This window comes from Megachile rotundata, chromosome 16 (assembly GCF_050947335.1).
Source record: "Megachile rotundata isolate GNS110a chromosome 16, iyMegRotu1, whole genome shotgun sequence".
NCBI classification, from domain to species: domain Eukaryota; kingdom Metazoa; phylum Arthropoda; class Insecta; order Hymenoptera; family Megachilidae; genus Megachile; species Megachile rotundata.
This window is the reverse complement of record NC_134998.1, coordinates 11,906,658-11,923,361: the sequence shown is the minus strand read 5'-3', so window position 1 is coordinate 11,923,361 and position 16,704 is coordinate 11,906,658. Positions and strand designations below refer to the sequence as shown.

General features: G+C 33.1%; 2 protein-coding genes across 13 annotated transcripts in view; one reads left to right on the top strand and one right to left on the bottom strand.

The window, feature by feature from the left end:
• LOC100877025 (uncharacterized) overlaps positions 1-16,704 on the top strand; it is a 26,124-nt gene extending 9,420 nt beyond the window's left edge. Inside the window, exons 2-5 of one of the 5 annotated variants that reach the window (XR_013041115.1) lie at positions 8,844-9,163; positions 9,245-12,278; positions 12,422-12,444; positions 16,459-16,704. Coding sequence is in view for 2 of the 5 variants with exons in the window: in XM_012289956.2 (XP_012145346.1) it covers positions 8,855-9,163; positions 9,245-10,423 (1,488 nt within the window). In the remaining 3 variants the exon portion in view is untranslated. Of the gene's footprint in view, positions 1-8,215; positions 8,423-8,843; positions 9,164-9,244; positions 12,445-16,458 lie in introns of those variants that run through there. The other 4 variants (XR_013041114.1, XR_013041113.1, XM_076541603.1 and 1 more) reach the window with 4 other exon arrangements.
• LOC100875458 (trace amine-associated receptor 1) overlaps positions 12,465-16,704 on the bottom strand; it is a 43,964-nt gene continuing 39,724 nt past the window's right edge. For all 8 annotated transcript variants that reach the window (XM_076541606.1, XM_012289954.2, XM_076541605.1 and 5 more), the window contains 2 exons: positions 16,480-16,608; positions 12,465-15,600 (listed from right to left, as the gene is read on the bottom strand). In XM_076541606.1, the coding sequence (XP_076397721.1) occupies positions 16,481-16,608 (128 nt within the window). In that variant the 3' untranslated portion in view covers positions 12,465-15,600; position 16,480. The remainder of the gene's footprint in view (positions 15,601-16,479; positions 16,609-16,704) is intronic.

The window sequence follows — 16,704 nt, the reverse complement described above, 5'->3', positions numbered from 1 at the left end:
CTACGAGATGGAAACGTGTAACGTTGAAATCTGCACGGTCATCAATTTCACTGAAATTTTCCACACGCTGCGCACCGTGTGTAATAAAACACGGTAGAAATATTACAATAATCGTTTACGCGGGTATGGTAAACGGATTTTTCCTACTGGTCTTACGCGTTACGCTTCCATTAAGTTTATTTCGTACTTGGAATTTTTCATTTTACATATGGTTATCGTATCGTGTCATTTTCAAATTTTATCAGTTTGAGTGGTTATTAACTTGGGTTATGATTTGTCAGGTGCATTAGAGCTACTGTTCACTATATCATCATTAACTTAACCTACAATTTTTTAGACAGCTAGCTAATTATTGCCACAACGTTCTGTGGGATCAATTGATCAGGCTCTTGGCTCATCAGATGTGACCTAACCTCCGCCACCTAGCCTCGAATTTCACTCCACAAGCTTCCATATATCGCTCAGAATTAGCTGAGCCGTGAAACAGTGCGATATTATGTGCATTCATCTATTTTAATATGGATCACATTTTCTGATGATGGACCACATGTCAGGATCACACCTGATTATAGTCCACATGTCAGAATCACATCTGATGATAGTCCACGTGTCCTCATATTTCTTGTCTGTCTTAACCTTTTAACCTATTTTACTGTCTACCTATAATTCTCTGTATCATTTACCTATTTAACCCCTTAACAATTTTTTAGACAGTCACAGCTGGATAATTATTGCCACGACGTTAGGGCAACTAAAGAGAATTAAAATGTTAAGCACATTTTCCCTTCGGCGATCCTTGATTGTACAGATTATTCGAATTGAAGCAAAACTGAAATGCAGGGAAAATACGAGTCTGATCACGTACGACTGTAGTGTGCGTCACGAGTGCGTCACGATATTGCAAGGGGTTCTAATATACAACTGTTCTATGTGACACTACTATTTCACTGTACCCTCTATTCCACTATTCCTCGACAAAAAATTTCATCTATTCTGGTTTATCAAAACTTGAGCAACTTTACAGAAAAATTTGACTGAAACCCCTTGTATGATTTGTCGAGTCAGACCTACAATACTAAAATAGAGAAAGTTGAAATGTTATGTCAATAGATGACTATGCAAATGATTGGACACTTGAAGCTTATTTACTCGAGTGAAATTGATCAAGATTTAAAGTGTCGTATCCGTGAGTCGATTATCGATAGATTTTCAACGATGCTGTAATTCGAACTAAGGGGAGTCACGGTGACATCCTTTCTACAGGAACGCCTTCGTATTTACACGAGCCGTTACATCGTTACCCATGAACGTCATCGTGACGAGTCCGTTATTAGGCACGAAGATGACTTATCTTTCCCCTTTTATCACACATTCAACTACCGTGGCTTTTCTTATTCTTCTTTCAACGTTTCATAGCTTTGAACACGCGGCTACTCATTAATTTGTTCCTCGGCTTATTATTTGATTTTATTATTGTACGAACTGGGACGTGCAAAAATACTGGTTTGATTAATTTACTCTTTTTGTAGATGAGAAGTGGTGTGGTTCATTGTTATGTACATAGGAAATGAGATATAAGGCTCTGGTATAATTATATAATTGATGTGGTAACTTTGTTATATTATTTTCTATATTAGTATTATAGTATTATATTAGTACTGTTTTATTGTGGTAGAATGATAGATACATCATTCTTTGATGTTGTTATACTAGTACTCACTGTAGAGGTCTCAATGTCTAACGGTACCATTATACTACTATACTACTGTGCCATTATAGTACTATTCTACTGTAGTGATCTCAGTACGTCACTGTGCCATTATACTACTGTACCACTGTAATAAATTCCATATGTTACTGTGCCATTATACTACTGTACCACTGCACCAATTTCAATATGTTACTGTGCCATTATACTACTGTACCACTGCACCAATTTCAATATGTTACTGTGCCATTATACTACTGTACTACTGCACCAATTTCAATATGTTACTGTACCATTATAGTACTATTCTACTGTAGTGATCTCAGTATGTCACTGCACCATTATACTACTGTACCACTGTACCAATTTCAATATGTTACTGTGCCATTATACTACTGTACCACTGCACCAATTTCAATATGTTACTGTATCGTTATAGTACTATTCTACTGTAGTGATCTCAGTCTGTCACTGTACTATTATACTACTGTACCACTGTAGCGATCTCAATGTGTTACTGTGCCATTATACTACTGTACCACTGTACCAATTTCAATATGTTACTGTACCATTATAGTGCCATTCTACTGTAGTGATCTCAGTATGTCACTGTATCATTATACTACTGTACCACTGTAGCGATCTTAATATGTTACTGTACCATTATACTACTGCATCAATTTCAATATGTTACTATGCCATTATACTACTAATCCACTGTAGTGACCCCAGTATGTTACTGTCACAATATACTACTACACTACTATACCAATTTCAGTATGTTACTGTACCATTATACTACTGCATCAATTTCAATATGTTACTGTGCCATTATACTACTATTCTACTGTAGTCACCTCAGTATGTTACTGTCACAATATACTACTACACTAGTGTATCAATTTCAGTATGTTACTGTACCATTATACTACTGCATCAATTTTAATATGTTACTGTGCCATTATACTACTGCATCAATTTTGAAATGTTACTGTGCTATTATACTAGTATTCTACTGTAGTTACCTCAGAATGTTAGTGTGCCATTATACTACTATACTACTGTACCAATTTTAATATGTTACTGTACCATTATACTACTGCATCAATTTCAATATGTTACTGTGCCATTATACTACTATTCTACTGTAGTGACCTCAGTATGTTACTGTCACAATATACTACTACACTAGTGTATCAATTTCAGTATGTTACTGTACCATTATACTACTGCATCAATTTTAATATGTTATTGTGCCATTATACTACTGCATCAATTTCGAAATGTTACTGTGCTATTATACTAGTATTCTACTGTAGTTACCTCAGAATGTTAGTGTGCCATTATATTGCTATACTACTGTACTTATCTCAGCATGTTACTATGTATACACGATTACAAAAAATAAATCTATAACAACCGAATCTCCGACAAAACACTTAAGCAACAATTTTCTTCTTCCCTCAAAACCAGAAACAACAAAACAGAAGATTGATAGGTTAAATGCAAAATTTATACGAAACTTCTACGTATTCTTCGTTTCTCGGCAACTGCCATTTACAAACGATCAAAAAGACAGTAAAAAACGTGTAAGAACTACTGGATTGACGTAATTAATGGGTGAAACAATACCGAAGAAAGCAGCGGGTTGCATATTTAATAAATCGGAACGTCAAAGTGGTGATGTACGAGGCAGCTAGCAAGTAAAAATAAGAAACGAAACAAGCAGGCATGCATGTTCACCGTTATAAAAACGAGATGAAGAACGAAAGCCGGTTGTTGATTAACGATAAAGGATCATTATCAACGATAATGGCGTAATAAAAGCTTACCACAAGTTAACGAGACATGACAAACCGCGGCAATGTTGCAAATAAAACTGCGTACTATCACAGATTTTATACTGGGTGTAAATCAAGTAACGAAATAATCTTTGGAAAAATTACTTAAATTATTTTTAATCGTTTGTGCACTGTTTGTGATGTGGTGATTGCAAAAATAGTGATGGCAATTATAGTTATGTGAACAATAGTAATTATTTAGTAAAACATTAGTGACTCTAATGTTTTAGAGTATAGTAAACATTAGTGACTCTAGAGTAACAAGTATAATATTAATAGAGTAACATTGGTAGCTTTAGTTGTTGCAGAATGGTAGCAATTGTCATAGCAAGATTGTCATAGAATAATTCTTGCAATAATTAGAGACACTTTACTTTTACAGAATAGTAATTGTAATAATAGATGGCGCCTGTAATTGTGGACGCCTCCGGCAGATAGCGCTGGCAATAGTTTACATTTGATGTGACAAACTCCGGGGTTCAATGGCTTCAGTAAAATCCCCAACAGAAAAACTACCATAACCATCTAACAATTAACAGTAGAAAGCCTGTGTCACCCATTTAACCATAACAGTCCCTTTGTCTCTAACACCCAATGCTATAAAGCGCGGACAAATGAGCTACAATATCCATAACCCAGTGTAGCAATAAAATGTTCGTACATCCACAAGAGTACTGTGGTAACATAGTTGCGACACGAGCATCAAACCATAAATCCTTAATAATTGTGATCGATACGCTTCAGGTTTTCCATAAAACAACCGATTAACAATGTGTTAAGATGTTCCAGAAGGAGGATCACTCGTATAAACGTCGTGTAACACGACGGAGCCGATTTCTCTTTCATGGACGCAAAAACATACAGCCGCTTCCCCCGGTTAGGGGGACACCGTCTTTTTTCATCCCTACGAATTCGAATCACGTCGACCGCCACCAGTCTCTTTATTGTTTCTCCGTCGATTATTTCGCGTCTCCCCTCTAACAATTTCTTGGATCGCGGTGGGCGTGATATTCCTCCGGCCACGTTTCTCCCGGAACCGTACTGGTGGGCGTGGCTTAAGAGTCCGCGTCCCCGGTACACCGCCATGGATGCGGGCCACGCCCACCGCACGGAACGACGCTTCTCATTAGTCGCGGGCGGAGCCTTGGCGGACCGCTAATTCAGCAACTATCCGGTGCTCGTTGAGTCGAGGCTCGGTTATTCATAAAAAGTTCTACCGATGAGAAAACGAGAGATGGAAACGTGAACACCGGCCTCGAAAAACTTGCGCCGCCTGTTACCCTCAATACGGTAGCAGGCAGGCGCGAAATATATTCTATTGGATCAATGCACGAGGGAAACATGATTAGCTGGTTGTTGCACAACGAGAGCGTTTATTTATCGGTCAATCCTTGCTTGTTCTGTTAATTCGATGATATCATTCGTGTTCAGACTCTGCTATAATTCAAACATCTTCGATTATTCAACGGGAACTGAATTGATGGTTGACTCGCGTTATATTGCCGGTAATGAAATTCATTGTGGAGGACTGTGGGGCAACAGTTGGACGACTTTTTTTAGTTTATCTTCTCTTGATATGTATGTTAATTGCGATCATATAACATACGGCAATATAACACAGCTGTACAGTTATAGTATATGTCTAGCATTGTAATGATTGTTTACGCGAGGACTGTATAATATATGGCAATAGTGTACAGCTGTAGCTTGAGCAACACCGATGGGACACGTGAAAGTGTCACAGCATGGCAATATAGTTAACGGAAATATAACAATTGTAACAGTACGTGATGCAACATGTGCAAATAACACATGGTGATTCGCAATGTGACGGTACGCCATATAGCAATATGGGACATATACGAAGGGAAACAAGATAAGGTGTAACAAAAACGGCTATATAATAAGATTCTACTATAATTTGAAATACGTCATCCTGTGTTCTAAATTCCATATCATTCGAATTTCGTTTAAAAGTTCGCACTATTTAATGTACTTAATAAAATATAACTGTAATAATTCACATAAGCTGACAATCGATTCGACAAACGATTATTTAACCGTGCTTCGGTATACCCCATTTCCTGTCATATTTCAATAATTCTCTCCAGAAATTGAACTCGGGTTATTTTCTCGCTTCCAAATGTCCATGATAGACCGGATGTTTCTCGCAGCCTCGTATCCGGTTAATGGATTGCTCGGTAGCAAGGGCAAAACGATCTCTTACCTGTTTACCCGCTGATCCCTCGATGAGCAGCCAATTCGATGAATTCAATAAGTTGCGTCTCACGGGAGAGACGTCCGGTGTTTCTCCCTCTTTCTCCTCCATGCTAGGAGGACCGTACCTAACGGAGCGATACGATTGGGCGGTGGGCGGACTGGCCACGCCCCCTCGCATGGTTCGACCGACTCTACGCGACGAAACCAGCGCGGCGATTCGCGAGCACCGTGTCGCGCTCCAGAGAACCGAATCTTCGATCTACGCACGCGCAAATCAGCGCGGGACAGCCTCCGAAAGTCAAACGGGGGCGACGAGAAAAGAGAGTGATCGTTTTCTTGTTGAATCCGCAAGAATCTTTGGAATCGATGCGCTTCGTAGCAATCAATCGACTCGTTTCGATTTGTACTCGATGGGAGAATGGCCACGGTGTTCTTTTTGCACAAAACGCATAATTCCTCAATTTCGTTACTGTGCCTGCAAAATTGATGGTGTTGCGGCGAATTTCAAATCGATATTGACCGATTCAAATTCGTATCAATAAGGACGACGAGCGCAAAAAGTAGATGCGGACAGAGTCATTTCCTTTGGCTTCAGGGAAGGTTGACTGCTTCGGATACGGGGATATAATTTCGGTTGAATTAATAGATTGAAAGGGGGAGTGTCTTCAATTTCAATTAACATGACAAATGAACAATACAAATTAACTTTAAGATGCAATACTGTTTCTTGTGTTTATTGCAAAGATTTGTGGAAAATGATATTGAAGTTGACTGAAATTTTGAATTCAGTAATAAATAATTTGTTTAATAAAAAATATTGTCTTTGCGCCATGTAGCTAACTATTAATTATTTAGTTATACACACAAGATAAATAAATAATAAATTAATAATGCTATTGGTCCTACACATGTCTCTTACAGTAATTGTTATTTCACTTTAGATAAATTATCTTAACTCACATATTATAAACAGTATCTAATTTACCATAAGAGATGTTAAGGCAGGAACCTGCACGAGAAGTCATATTGGGAGACCTCTACCAGAGGCCTCAGTAGCCGATCAATATTAACGAAATTAAATCACACAATCGCCATCTTGGGACCCACAGAATATTCTACGAGCAACATAAAATCAATATTAATATATATATATAATGAATATATAGAATATTAATCAATAAAATCAATAATAATTGCGTTTTTATAAAAATCGTACTAGTGGCGCCATCTCTCCGGCGAACGGGGTGAACTACACACTTTTGGAACAGGGGCTTCGTTAGTTCCCGTGAGCTGCCACCAGATGGCGCCACGAATGCCTTTTTAAATTCAATTCGATTAATACAGTCGATTTTATTAGCTTAATTGACTATAATATAAAAGGAATTGCATTGGAGTACAAGAACAATTAACTTCAAACTGTTTTAACTATTATTAATTTTTAACCATTAGGGTAATTCTAATTAACCTACCGGTTTCTGTATTGTGTGGCGCCATCTAGTGGTAGAAGATGGGAACTAATTAAAGTAGTGTTCAGAAAGTGTGTAGTTCACCCCGTTCGCCGGAGAGATGGCGCCACATGTTAATTAGTTTTTAAATTCTCCTATAGAGGGCGCTGCTTCCATGATATTTTTTTTTTAGAAAGCGCGGGAAAATGCATATTTTAAAAGTCCTATCTAAGGACAGCTTTCAAAATGCTTTTACTTTCCTAATTTATTCACTATACAGTAAACTGTTGTACTTTATGCATCCTGTACACGCTAAATCATTATAATATTATATTTAATACTATAAACTATGAGGGAACATTAATTCACTCACACTTAATACAGTACCTAATGTTTTTGTATAACTATCTCTTTATTGCAAAGCAAATATACTTGCTAAATATACAATAATCATTGACAGTGAACTTAACAGTTAAATATGTTTCTTTCATACCATAATTTTGTAAAGTATTTATATTATACAGAATACTACATAAATTTTAATTAACAATATTCTAGGTTCTATACTGTATTTATATAAAAATCATTAATTCGTACTATACTTCATTCAATGAGTTATAATCATCGTAGAACGAGTTTTTATTTGTTCTGCGCACGTCACTTCTGATTGGTTCGATTACGATTCTCAAATAAGAGTAATGAGCATGCGTATTTACAATTTTAGTCATGCTATGTGTATACCCCGTAATCTTTTATTTTATGTCTCTTATTTCATATAAGACCACAGGCACATACAGAAATTTAAGATTTACAGATTTTGAAATTTAGAAATTGTAGAAATTGGATAATTTAAAAATTAGGATTTGGACATAGAGAAGATTAAAAGTTTGAAAATTTAGTAATATTTTGTTCACCTTATATATGACCGATAACATGAGAAATATAGCGTTCGGGAAATCACCAGCTAAGTATGGAACTTACTGAAGTTAGCTGCTTTGCGCAAATTAAGTATGATCTCTCGTTGAATGAAGTATATAAATTTAGTTTACATTAGTTTATTTTTTTATAAGCAGCAACTTCAAGGAAGTGTAGATTAGTATACCACAGTATATGAAGATGTTTATGTAGAATGAGTGCTGAATTGTTTATGAAAAAATAAGTCATTTTTCTTTAGAAATATATTAAATGCTTTGGATATGTCGCATTTGGTAAATATATAAATGTTAACAGAACCTCCATAAATGTGTAGACTTTTGTAATAACAATTTCAATTTATCGTACATTATCGAAAAGATGCGTTTCATGAAATGTTTCTGAGTTGTTTGTTTCTAACATTGGTGTATACCTTTCACAATCTTGGTATAATGGGTTCTCTTTTATTAATTATTTAAATTATCTTTTTATTTGTGACAAATCTGACTAAAGATACGTATATAACAAATAAACATACTTGTAAATAACTTTATAATTAATAACAGTAAATAAAAATTGTTTACTTTATGTATATCAAAAGAAAACATTGTGTTTTTCAAAAACTAATGGGTAGTGATAATAACATAGATACTAATAACAATTTATTATGCTTTACAATAGTTTTGTATAAAGCACAATTTATTTTGTTGATTCCAGAGCAAAAAAGAATGGGTTGTGTTAATAGTCGGACAGATATTAATGATCTACATCCAAACATTTTTCAAGTGATGAATGTAGATGATCAAGGAAATTTAGTTACTCCTGGACGTTTAGAAGTTACAGAAACTGACATAGTGCTTTACCAGCGTGGTAAACAACCTATTAAATGGCCATTGCGTTGTTTACGGCGGTATGGCTATGATGCAGAAATCTTTAGTTTTGAGTCGGGCAGAAGATGTTCTACTGGGCCAGGCATTTATGCATTTAAATGTCGTAGAGCAGAACATTTATTTAATCTTGTGCAAGCAAACATTCAGGTTTGGTATTTTATGTAACACTTAACATCACTTTTGATTTAAAACATATCTAAAGTATATCTTGAATAATATGTCCTTCAGGTTTGTAACAACAGTGGAGATGATACTATGTCCAGAGAACTTCCTGTTGCTTCTCATCCTGGCCAAACAGTAACACGAGTGACAATACCGGTTGAGCCTAATTATTTGGATCCAATACTGAATAGAAGTAATAACCGTACAGGCTCCAGATTTGCTCATAACCAACAAAATGGAGTTGGAAGATTAGATAGTGTAGGAAGTAGCACCGGTCTTATATCACCTCAAGGAAATATAAGTTCCCCTTCATCTCCTCCTGTGCTACCACCACCACCTCCACCACTCCCTCAACCACATCCGTCCTCACTTTATGTTAACGAAGAAGTATTAGCTTCTTTACCATTGGAGATGGAGCATAATAATAATAAAAGCCTTAGAAGAGCAATACAAAGGTACCTTGAATGTCAATTGCTTTTGTTATCAATTTCAATTCATTGTATTAATATCTTATATTTTTTTAGATCTTGTACAGACAGTAATTCTATATCTAATAGTGGTTCAGTATCTTTGGAACAAAGATCTGTTAATATGAGTTCAGAAGTCACTTCTCAAACAAAATCACCACTTTCAGTAGCAGCTTATATGAATGTAGATATTAATAGCGATATTAGTTTACTCTCTCCAACGCACAGCGTTTCCGACGCTTCGCAATTTAAGAAAGACAATGAATGTGGACACGCATACATGAATATAAGTCCCGGTCAAGAAAAAACAGAATCTTTTAGTAGTAGACAACGACCTTCGCCATTGCCATGTATTCAGTCTGAAATGGAAGAGGGAGTAAAACATTGTTATGCTAATCTAGAACCAAGTGAAATCGAAAGCCTAAGGAAACGATTTTCTGGAGTATCTGTAGCAGAAAAATCGCCTTTGCCTCCATCAACACCTACAGGTGGTCCAATTAGGGAAGTAAATTATGCTGTATTAGATCTGGACACAAAAGATGCATCGAGTGTTTCACCGTTAGACGGTCCTCCAAATTTTACTGCATCTCCTCCAGAGTCTCCAAATAAGCTACAGAAAGGATATGCAACGATAGATTTTAATAAAACGGCTGCTCTTTCTCATTCGGTTAACCCCAACCTTGTGAATGATAATGAAGGTTCAAGAAAAACGCGTCACAATTCTACGATTAGTGATTTAGCAGCTTCCGGTAGACGTAGTTCATCTGTAAGCGAATGATCAATTGTTTATTTTATGACTGTGCCTAAGTAACAAATATTAATAGCATTTTATAGGAGGTAACAAAGTTTTACTTGTTTGTTAATGATATGAAACCAAAGAACAGAAATTTAATTTATATATATTTTTTGTAATATTGATCAAGAAAAGTTTCAGTGTTATATATAAATCTAATGTTAAGCGACCCTTTATTTTTCATGGATTATCTTGCATTTCATTATTATGTAATAACACTTAGTTTTATATTTTATAAAGTTTTTAACGATGTGGTTACTACATCACAGTATTTTTAAAAAGTAAGTCTTTTTTCAAAGTGCTGTTAGGATGCACAAAAGAAACATCTTTTTTACATGATATACAAATATGTTTATAGAAAATTATAGGTAAAAATGACTTTTTACATTAAATATTATGGAGGAATTGGAAGCTAAAGTGCCCTAGTTTTTCCTGTATTGTAGGAATTGATGAGGCTCAAATAGTCTAACTGAAGTAAGAGCATAAAAGTATATGATGTTGTAACATAAAAAAAGGATGGTGATGATATACTATATAATTAAATAACTATTTTTAAAGTAGTTAACTTCAAACGCAATGATGGCTATAAAATCGTAAATTTGGAGTGATTTTAATAAGTGGTAAATATAAATATAAAATATGTATTTAGATATTATGTATATATATACATATATATGGACGTATAATTTTATGCTTTTTAACAAAAGATTGCCATTTTAATGGAACATTGTTGCACCATGTCTTTAGCTTCATATAGCTTATAATTATTTGCTTTATATATTAAATGATATATATTTTAGACTTGACCAAAATATATAAAAGAGACATTTAAATTATAGTAACACAATACATTTATAATATATGTCCTATAATAAATTATATATCTGTTTGGTAAAATATAATCTATAGAATTACTTCTTGTTATAGGAAGAAATGCGCAAAATTCTGTTCATTTGCACAAATTATTGTACTGAGTCAAAGTAGCAGACATTTGTTTAAAATTGTCTTGCACGAATTTTTAAAGTATCAGTACTGTTTTTCATTAAAAACAGTTGAGTCAACGAATAATACCGCATTTGTAACTCTATTTCTAATGTCTATAAAATCAGGCAACCTTTTCTTCCAATAGCTCCTAAAATGTTTGTAAAATGATAAATTTATAATAAATACAAATCTTAGTTTTTGTAAATAAGGAATATTTCTTTATTGGAGATACAAATCATTACATTTATGCAATATTTTACATATTTAAAATTTTATAAGAATATTTACTATAATTATTAGTAATTATAAAATAAATGTTTTAAAATTTGTTTTAAATTAGGTATATAATTTAAATGAAATTTTATGTAAATGAAAATGTATAAAAGAAGTTGGTATTATATTTTAGATTAATAAGTTTCATCTACAAACAGCCTACATTTTATAATGTAACATAGATTCAATTAATTTCGTATGAAATTGTATTTAAGAATTTAATTTAAATTAAATTTTATACAAATAAAGGAATGCCTATTTGAATTATTGTAGGAATAAACCCCGTAGACGACAATTTTGAAAGTCTAAAAATCATATGTATTAATATTTTAATTACAAAAATTACAGCAACAAAAATTCACTTCTGTTGCCGTAATAATTGAAGCCAGAGGTACTGAAACGCACCTCAGTGCTCCACCCTAATAAAAGGGCGTTCGGCATAGTGTGTCACTCTTTATATAGTCACGCGGAGTTGCGCAGTGCATAATTGCGCAGCGCACGCTTTCTGAAGCTGCGCGGGACGCAATAAATTACGCAATGGCGGCAATCAACCCAACCGGTACGATGAGTAAAGGATGTTTAGGTATTTTCTTCATATTTTCTTTCCCTTCTGTATTGTAGTACTATGAGGGATAAAACTGTTTTCACAATGATAAACTAATGCATAGAATTAATATAGAATTTAATGCTAGAAGTACTGACTAATTTATGAACAATGTTTTTTAGCTGCTACAGATCATCTTATACTAGTAAGGAAAACAACTGCATATTCGTTTTTATTATCAAGGCTTTATGTATGTATTCACCTTTTATACAATTTACACATACATTCGTGAACGCGTGTGTATAAACACGTGTCAATTTATCAATCATATCAATTTACATTGAGAAAGTAATTTATATTATAATATAATAATTGAACAATGCATAAGTCCATAATACTTAGCTTTTACTGTTGTGAACAAATATTTGTTGTAAACATAACATATATTATTTACAGTAAATACATAATGGAAAATAAATTTTAATGGGTAAAAATGTTATAAATTTCTAAGAATGGTTGTTTTTATTGAAAGTACAGTTATTCCAAAGGAAAAGCTGTTTTCTAGATTCAGGCAGTTTTAAGTAATTTCCTTACAAATATATACATATTTATATGTACTGTGCGTTCTTCAGTAAGTTTGTATAGAAACGCAAAGAAAGTACTCACAAAAACCACCATTGTTGTAATTTAAAGTTCTAATCAAATAAATTCTTTCTCAGTGTACATTGATCACATTTATTTATTTATATATTTGTTTTATTGATATAGAAGAAATTCCTTTAATTAAGGCAATCGTTTCAATTAAGTGATCGCTAAAAATTGTTAGACTATAACAAGTGTTTTATCTAATCGGCGTTTAGCATTTCACTAATTACTCTTAGTACTAAGATTCTGACTACGAAAAATTGATAATTTTATTTGATACAAAAACGATTTGTGCCCTATTTGGTAAAGAGCTGTTTTTGCTCGAGTCAATATCAAATATGGAGGAGCGTTTACATAGAATGAGCCAAAAGGCAGTGTTTCGCCCTAATCAGTTTCCAATAATTATCTCTCAACACTAATACATCATAATATGATAGCAGATTACTGCAAATATTTATTTTTTTCTATAATACAAATATGGTTTCATGTTTTGTTCAATTAAATATTTTGAAAATGAACCATTTATCATATTCAACTGAAAATTTTTTGTAACATTGTGTTTACAAAAAAAGGTATTCTGCTATATTATACATTTCTAAGAGGTAATATTTAATACTGTTCGACTTTTATATTGAAGGTACAAACAATTAACAATTAAAGGTACCAAATAACAAATATTAATATATATAAAATGGAATGCAATTCATAAATACATATAAGAGTTTACATAGAATCCAAGAATTTGAACAAAACCTAGAGAGAATCTAGAGGGATTAAATAATTTCTGAACTTCATGTAAGCTTAAATATATATCATTCTGTAAATAGTATGCAATCATCAGACCTTTCATGTCATTTTTCTTGCATTTACATACATACATTTTTTCCTTTTTTATCCAATCAATGTATGAAGTCATACTCCATCCACAGTTTCTTTGGTTATTATATATTGACCCATATAACAGTAAAAACAGCAATAACAATCGATATTACAATAATATTAATGTTCAGATACGGTAACAAGAAATTTAAACCAAGCAACCCTTTATTCATTTTGATGAAATGTAATAGATAGTACTGCATTAAGTGGAGGATATGTTAAGTAAAATTATTTTAACTGCAGAGAAAGTTCAAATTGAACAGAATGTTTTGGAATGGTGGATTTAAATACCTTTGAATAGAATGGTATAAAACTGAAATATTTTTTAGTGCTCTATCATATTAAATTCATCAAAATGGAAAAGTGTCATTTGGTCAACATTCCTCTAACAATAGGTTGTGCCTTACATGAGGCACGTGTAACTGGGGACTATCTGAATAAACCAAATATTTTTATTGGGAATAGAGTTCAGTATTTTACATTTACTTTGTCCTAAGCGTATGATATTGACAGACATTACTTTCCAATGGAATTTATAAAATACTGTTGAAACAAAACCTATAGGAACAACTGTAGAAACCATGCAATCTGCATGAATGGCATGAACGACAATATACAGATTCAGTGACAGTGAAGAAACAACTAAAGTTGTTTTAAATATTCCAATGATGCAGGTAATTTAGGAGATGTAGTCTGAAGAAAATGGCTGACAAGTGTTCTGAAACTGGTGAACCAAATAGTAGTATACAGAAGAAAATATATTTTGCTATTGAAGTAGGTACCTTGCTGAATACCATGCATAATAGTTCAGTGTTATTGTAAACTTTTGTTGTACGCTTAATGTATTTAATATATTATAGATAAAACAAGACCTATAACCTCTATAACTTCAATTAAGTCATTGGCACTGCTGAATATCACATATATTAAATCATAGGACATAAATAGTTTTCTGTTGTGATCAGGTTTAGTTTGCAGGACTATTACTATTTCTAAATAATATTATAACCATGGTACAAGGTCCAAACATCTATGGCACATTAAATATCAGTAGATATAAAAATGTCAAACAACAGAGTTGCAAAACAATTGCTGCAAAGTATTGTTGTAACTTCGTCTGTAGAATAGAAACGATTTAAAAAATATTTTGCACCCGACAACTCCTTAAATGCTATTTTATATCTGTAATTTGTGCGATTATTATAAATATGTACGCGTGACAAGTGATAAATGTACATGTTCCAATAACGAGACAATGACGATGCTAATGTTCAATAATATCAAAAGTTCTCTACACCCCAATTATTTAAGTGATGAAAAATGTTAAAACTTAATAACTTCACACAATTACTGTGTTCATTATTTTATCCTACTGCAATGTACACGTTTACTTTTCAATTCGAAAATCTGCGTTACCAGTACGGTTACATGTCAACTTACGATACAAAACCTTGATTATTATAAATGTTCTCTCATAAACTGTTTTCTGAATTGCCAAAGCTTTGAATCTAACCTTCGATAACACGCAAACAAACGTTTATGATTATACGTTAATTAAGTTTCACGTCTTGGATGAGGTCGGGTACACTTTTGAAGTGCATGCTCTCCAAGTAAAGTCGACGATTACGTCGGTTCTGCGTTTCCTCCAACTGCAACGTTTCAACGTAGAACGGCCATTCGGCTGCCATTGAATACGAATTGTTTCGAATAAGCTGACGTCGAGGTGACCGCTGTACTTGAAGACTGCGAACCAGCGGATGCCATACTGCCGCCACGCTATACTAACTAGCGTTCGTTGGAGATCCCGGGTCCTCCGTTTGCGTGGCGGCATCCCTAACTGCAACAACATTCTCACATTAAACTATTGTTATAAATTAATTATAGTATAACATACAAGAATAATATTATACTAAAAATGTTTATCTGATTGTTAAGACTTATTTATGTACATATGTATACTGTACATGTATATTGTATATGTACATTGTATATGTATATTGTATAAGTATATTGTATATGTATAATGTATATGTAGATTATATAAGTATATTGTATATGTATAATGTATATGTACATTGTATATGTAGATTGTATTAGTATATTGTATAAGTATATTGCATATGAATAATGTACATGTACATTGTATAAGTATATTGTATATGTATAATGTATATGTATATTGCATATGTAGATTGTATTAGTATATTGTATAAGTATATTGTATATAAATAATATACATGTACATTGTACAAGTATATTGTATATGTATAATGTATATGTATATTGCATATGTAGATTGTATTAGTATATTGTATATGAATAATATACATGTACATTGTACAAGTATATTGTATATGTATAATGTATATGTATATTGCATATGTAGATTGTATTAGTATATTGTATATGAATAATATACATGTACATTGTACAAGTATATTGTATATGTATAATCTATATGTACATTGTACAAGTATAATGTATATGTATATTGCATATGTAGATTGTATTAGTATATTGTATATGAATAATGTACATGTACATTGTACAAGTATATTGTATATGTATAAGGTATATGTACATTATGTATGTAGACTGTATTAGTATATTGTATCTGTATAATGTATATGTACATGTATACACGTGTATTGTATCTTATGTATATATTCAGTACATCATTTTAATATTGCTATAGAAAAAGTTAGCACATGTATACCTCACGTAGGCGCAGTATCACTGTGTAGTGGATGTCCAGTTTCCCAAGGAAGCGATGCTGGAGCATTGGATAATGATAAAGAGGAACACCGAGCCATCGAATATCGATCTATTGAGCATCGTTCTAAGCCTACAACAATTCACATCGGTGCAAATAATAATTACACAAGAATGTGTGTAGGTTGATACATTTTACTTGTTTATAACAAAAATTCTGCAAAATTTA